The 6000-nt window shown below is 38.5% G+C and overlaps 1 protein-coding gene across 3 annotated transcripts in view; it reads left to right on the top strand.

The window, feature by feature from the left end:
• SNX14 (sorting nexin 14) overlaps positions 1 to 6000 on the top strand; it is a 67080-nt gene that overhangs the window by 16843 nt on the left and 44237 nt on the right. For all 3 annotated transcript variants that reach the window (XM_064508745.1, XM_064508747.1, XM_064508744.1), the window contains exons 7-8: positions 2514 to 2598; positions 5203 to 5359. In XM_064508745.1, coding sequence (XP_064364815.1) covers positions 2514 to 2598; positions 5203 to 5359 — 242 coding nt within the window. The remainder of the gene's footprint in view (positions 1 to 2513; positions 2599 to 5202; positions 5360 to 6000) is intronic.

The raw sequence follows: 6000 nt of genomic DNA, 5'->3' as shown, positions 1-6000 counted from the left end.
CCCCCTTTTCCTCTCCCCCCCCCTTTTCCTCTCCCCCCCCTTTCCTCTCCCCCCCCTTTTCCTCTCCCCCCCCCCTTTTCCTCTCCCCCCCCCTTTTCCTCTCCCCCCCCCTTTTCCTCTCCCCCCCCTTTTCCTCTCCCCCCCCCTTTTCCTCTCCCCCCCCCTTTTCCTCTCCCCCCCCCTTTTCCTCTCCCCCCCCCCTTTTCCTCTCCCCCCCCCCTTTTCCTCTCCCCCCCCCTTTTCCTCTCCCCCCCCTTTTCCTCTCCCCCCCCCTTTTCCTCTCCCCCCCCCTTTTCCTCTCCCCCCCCCTTTTCCTCTCCCCCCCCTTTTCCTCTCCCCCCCCCTTTTTCCTCTCCCCCCCCCTTTTTCCTCTCCCCCCCCCTTTTTCCTCTCCCCCCCCCTTTTTCCTCTCCCCCCCCCTTTTTCCTCTCCCCATGTGGCTACTTGAAAAAAATAACAAGCAGTTAAGGCCAGTCTGCTCTTGAATCGCATCCAAATGCAGAATTCCTCCCCTCCCCTTGCCATCCCCCCCTCCTCCGGCCACCTTCAACCTGTTCTAGAGTTTTTTTTGTTATGGCCCTCTCTGGGTTGGGTATGTTTAGTTAAGGGAGAGTGAAGGGGTTTTCCTGTATACGTTGTAGTGTGGATGGCCTTGCATTTGACTTTTTTTTTTTTTTTTTTTTCCTTTTAATGAAAAGATAGGTTCTAGCATAATGTCAATAAAAATTTGCTTGCTGTGTTTTTGGACTCTACCTATGCAAGAATAAACACTCCCCTCTCCCATATGTTTCATAGGAAACTTCATAAGAAGCTTGAGGCTAGTGTTGAAATGTGCGTTCCAAATGACAGGGTTTGGCATTGATGAAAAAAGGCTCCTGTTTTTTTGCTTACAAACTGGAGTTGACCTTAATTTAGTTACTTTTAGGTAGTTCTAGTCTATAGTACTTGCTTATCTGAGCTGGCCAGGTAATAGCTGTACACCTCAATTACTACAGGTAACTATTCAGGAATACATGCTATTCCTCTTGTATGAAAGCATAGAAACAGTTCTCTGGGCTCTGGTGGCCTCTGCAATTACACTTTCTCCTTGCTTTTCTGGCAAGATATACATTTATGCTTCTGTTTCAGTACTTAAGGTCTTTATTAGACTTAGTCTTGATGAGGAATAAACTCTATTAGGAAAGAAACCTGTCCAGAAGTCTTAAGTTTTGAATGCTTAAAATTGGTTGTTTCTGCTTCTCTGAGGCATCTTTTATTCTTGCTTGAAGTAGAGGGCATACAATGTGTAACTCTGTTTCAAGATAAGTTTCTATGCAAACTCGTACATGTGGGAAGGAATGCCTTGAAACTGTACAGGTTGGGGATGGACTGGCTGGGGAGCAGCTCTGCTGAGAAGGACCTGGGGCTCAGGGTGGACAGCAAGCTGAGCGTGAGCCAGCAGTTTACATTGGCAACAAAGATGACCAACAGTATTCTGGGCTGTATTAAGAGGTGCAGAGCCAGTCAGTCGAGACTTGGCACTCTTTAGACCACATTTAGCATACTGCATCTAATTTTGGGCCCCCAGTGCAAGAGAGGCATTGAAAGAGTGGTGTGAGTTCACCTGAAGGCCACCAAGACAGTTGGGGCTGGAGCACTTGACCTGTTAGGAGATGGCTGTCTCCATCTTTGTAGGTTTTCAAGACCCGTCTGGATACAGCCCTGAGCACACTAGTTTGATCTCGCAGCTGACCCTGCTTTGGGCAGGAGGTTAGGCTACCTTCTGAGGTCCCTTTGCACCTGCGTAGTTCCATATTTCTCCTTTCATTTTCACAACCTTCAAGGAAAATATAAACACAGGAGTCTAGCTAATATCTTTGATTAAATAATACATAAACAAGTCATACAATAAGTTGTATTTTATTTTTTATTCAGCTTATGAATAAGGACCTTGTGATGTGCATGTGGTGGTGTTGTTGGCACTAACGGTGGTCTTGACTTAGTAACTCAAGAATTCTCTCTTGGTTCTTCTGCCATCATCTCAGTTGAGACATGTCTACCTATATGTGGACAGAGAGGGGGGTTTCATTTTGCTTTTAGTTCTTATTGTTATATGATTCTTGATGGTAAGGTACACAAGGGCTACAAGCAAAGTGTAATTAACTTGCTTTTGTGAGCAGTCAAATCTCCAAGTAGAACTAGGCTTCATTTACAGTGACTTGGGAATCAAGCTGTATTACTGTAATTATTGCAATGGAAGAATTGCAGTGAGAATAGTTGACAATAAATGTGTTAACAGTACTGTTTGTGACACTTAGTTGCAAATATTGTTGTATTTCTGTTGTCCAGAAATTGAGTATACTATCAGTTTTTCTAATGAATTAATTTGTTGTTTCTAGAAGATTAATTTTAGATTAGAATGGGGTCATATGGAGTTTGGAATTCAGTGGAATTAATGTCTAATAGTTATTTTCTTGAATAAATTTTGGGAAAAAATAAAACAATTCTCTCTCTATTTTGAAACTTCTTTTTAGGTGGATGTCCCAACTGTTGTAACAAAGAAAATGCTCAAGGCAGCAATGAAACACATAGAAGTAATAGCCAAAGCCAGACAGAAAGGTACTGTAAAGTTATAATGCTTTATCAATTTAAAATGGCAAGTTTATTTCTGCATATCCATCATTATATTTGCTTAATCTTTTCATCCTTTTCATTCATTTATCTTCTGGAGAGTGTAAAGACAAATAAGGAAAAAATTATGATACAAATAAGCTTGTCTGTTTTGAAGTTCAGCATTCAGATAGCCCCATAACTTTAAAATACTACTTTTTTTCTGTGTGGTAAACAGGAACATGTTGTTCTTGTCTATTCAGAGCAATCAAGATCACCTTGCAATGTTTCTTGAAGTTTTTCCTCTGTATTCTAGATGAGCAATTATAATAGAAAGGATTTGCATGTCTGTCTTTACCTAATAAACACACTGCACTGTTACTCTTACAGCTAGAATGATTTCACATCCGCAAGTTACTAAATCTTAAAAAGAATGTAATTGGGGTTATTGAAGAATCACTGGAGAAATATGAGATGCTGAAAGTAGTAGCTGTAGGCACAGCTGCAAAAGTGACATACCAACAATGTGATAGTTCTTCAAAAGAAGTTCTATTCATTTAAACAGCACAGGAAGAAAAGGAAGGTTTTTAAAACAGTAAAAAACAAAAAACCCTAATGTATTAAGAATGCAAATGTTTAATTTGACACAAGGCTCTGATACTTCTTTAGAATTCTGATTATGTACAAACTAAAATGTTTCTGATTTGATGACATTAATGTGAGCAGTTAGTGGAGTTGTTCGTTGTGTTGAAAAGTTATGATTATGTTTATAAACCATGGTGAGATTTTGAAAAGTAGCATATTTAATCCTTAAGAATATCTTAAAAAATCAAAAATTGTATTAAAATTGCACATTGAAAGAATATTTGCAAAATAGTACACTTGCTGTTGGAAAATTAGTTATCTTGATTTCCCCACACACACACGCATACTGGCTTTGTTCCACAACACTATCTACTAAATCTGGTTTAATTCAACTTTTAAGCATAGATGTTTGCTTTCACTGGAATCATGAACTTTTCTTCCCCACTCTCAAAATGTCTCCTTGATATACACCTCAAAATGTCTCCTCAATATACATAAATACATGGTTTTTGACTTTTGGAAATTATCACTGATCATGTGAGTAGTGGGTATGAATAATGAGACATACTGTGAGCAAATTAGATATTCTTTTCATGGCACAGCAAAAGGTTCAACATACTAGATTATCTTGCTGTGCTGTTTATGCCAGATTTCATTCTTCCTTAGATTTCTGTTAAGGAGTTGGAAACACTTTTTTTTTTTCCTTTTCTTTTTTCTTTCTAGCAGCAAAGAACTAGATTTTCAGTGCATGGCATAAAAAATGTATTTTTCAGTGCTTTCAAGGAAAAGACTTGCTTCCTTAGGGCAAATATGTGAAGTGGCAGCTGAAAGTGACTTCTTGTAGCAGAGCTTTCTAGCAAGTGTTGTTAAAACAGCCATCTACTGTACATGGTTCAGAGGCAGCTTTCAGGTCTTGCTTTGATTACTGATTGAGCCTAGCCTTTCCTCTTTGTTTACTTTTATATCCTTATTAAGATGATTGCTGTAGGAGGCCTTTCTTTTTCTTTCTATTCCTCTTACCTGTACCTCTCCTCATAATTCCTTAGTTCTCCTTATAAGTCCTTACTATTTGCACAGATACCTCCATGATTCAGTATCTGCCATTGCCAGAATGCATTTTCCTCCTCTCTGCTTTTAGTAACACCAGCCTGGCAGATTTTATCAGGTAATATACGTTCCTATATCGCACACCAGCCAATATAGTTCTTGGTTGTGAAGTACATGCTAACTGGCTTCTGTATTAAATCCCGTATGTTAAAACAAGCTTTAGTCTTCCAATTTACAGGCATGTATTATGTGCCTAACCTATGCTTTTGGGATTCTTGGTGTGGAGTCTGTGTTGGGTTGTCAGTACAGCTAGATGTGAATTATTACAGCTCAGTTCTTGCACTTGAAGTGATTTGAGGGAATATACAATAGTTGCTGCCAATTAATATGCAGAGTTTTTAACTTGATAACTCAGGTATTCTTAAGAGTGCCAAGCAGCTACTTGCAACATTCTTCCAGATTCCCTTGCTGGTTTTAGTTTGATTTATACTGTATTTAAAAAATATGTTGCTTCATCTTTGTTTCCAAATGTTCTAAGCGGGAAACAAATATAACATGGCTGAATAAATATTTAAGTTTTGTATTGTAGGCAAGTCAATATGTGAAAGCCCAATAAATTGTAGACCAAGGAGAAGCTCGAGCAAAAGCAAGTAGAGGCAGACTTTGGGAAACAGGGTTTTTTTAAGAACTCAACATTTTGATTCTTCTAATAATTATGAATTAAAAAAACATTCTGGAAACCCTACAAATTACAATTATTTGGTGAAGGAATTCTTATTTCTATATGAGGCTTAATTTTTACATAGCCAGACTTCAAAGTCTAAACCAAAGTAGTTTTTTTGAAGTTACTAGCTTGTAATTCTTTGGTAGTTGTACATGTGCTAAAAGTATTAACTTCTTAGCACAACTGAAAAGCAATCTCCTCTTCTTTCGCAACAAGAAAAAACTGGAACAACTTGTAATTCTGTCTTTTACTTTCAGTGAAAAATGCAGAATTTTTGCAGCAAGCTGCTTTAGAAGAATATGGACCAGAACTCCATGTTGCTTTGAGAAGCCGAAGAGATGAACTTCATTACTTAAGAAAACTTACTGAACTTCTTTTTCCTTATATTTTGCCCCCAAAGTCGACAGAGTGCAGGTATAAAAATTATTTAGAGTGGTATTTTTTTGAAGTATCTGCATATGTACTGCTGTCATTTTGAGAAGTAAAAGAATGAATACCAAAGTAATCCTTAATTTGAATTTCTTTTTCCTTATAAAAATCAAGCAAATGAAGCACGTACTCAGTGGTGAACTCCTGCCTAGTATTTTCACTGGCTTTATTTCCTGCTGGTTTTGATATATTGTGTACACAGAGGCTTACCTTCAAGTCCAAGAGAACTTTGGGAGAATGTTCAGGTAGATAGTTCAAGGGAGTTCAGGTCTAAACCTGTCAGAGTCAGAACTGTTAGGTGTACCTGGCTGTATTTACATCTGCTCTTTAAACTGTATTGCCACCTTCTCTTCCTGGTTGGAAATTCCATTCTGTGTAATGCTGGTGCTGATTATTTCCTCCTTTTGTATAATAGCTTGTTGGGGGTAATCCTTGCTAGAGAATAGGAGACCAGAATGCTAATTTTCTCCTAGGTGTGTACAGTTTTTCCCATCTTATCCCTTTGGTTGCATATTCAAGGCTAGTTTTAGCCCTTTGCATATGAGGGTTTTTTTTTTTGATCAGTGTTAAAAGTATTTCAGCACACTTAAGTTGATAGTACCATTATATTTTACTCAGAAATATGT

The sequence above is a fragment of the Dromaius novaehollandiae genome, chromosome 3 (assembly GCF_036370855.1).
Source record: "Dromaius novaehollandiae isolate bDroNov1 chromosome 3, bDroNov1.hap1, whole genome shotgun sequence".
Taxonomy (NCBI): domain Eukaryota; kingdom Metazoa; phylum Chordata; class Aves; order Casuariiformes; family Dromaiidae; genus Dromaius; species Dromaius novaehollandiae.
This window is presented reverse-complemented; position numbering and strand designations above follow the sequence as displayed.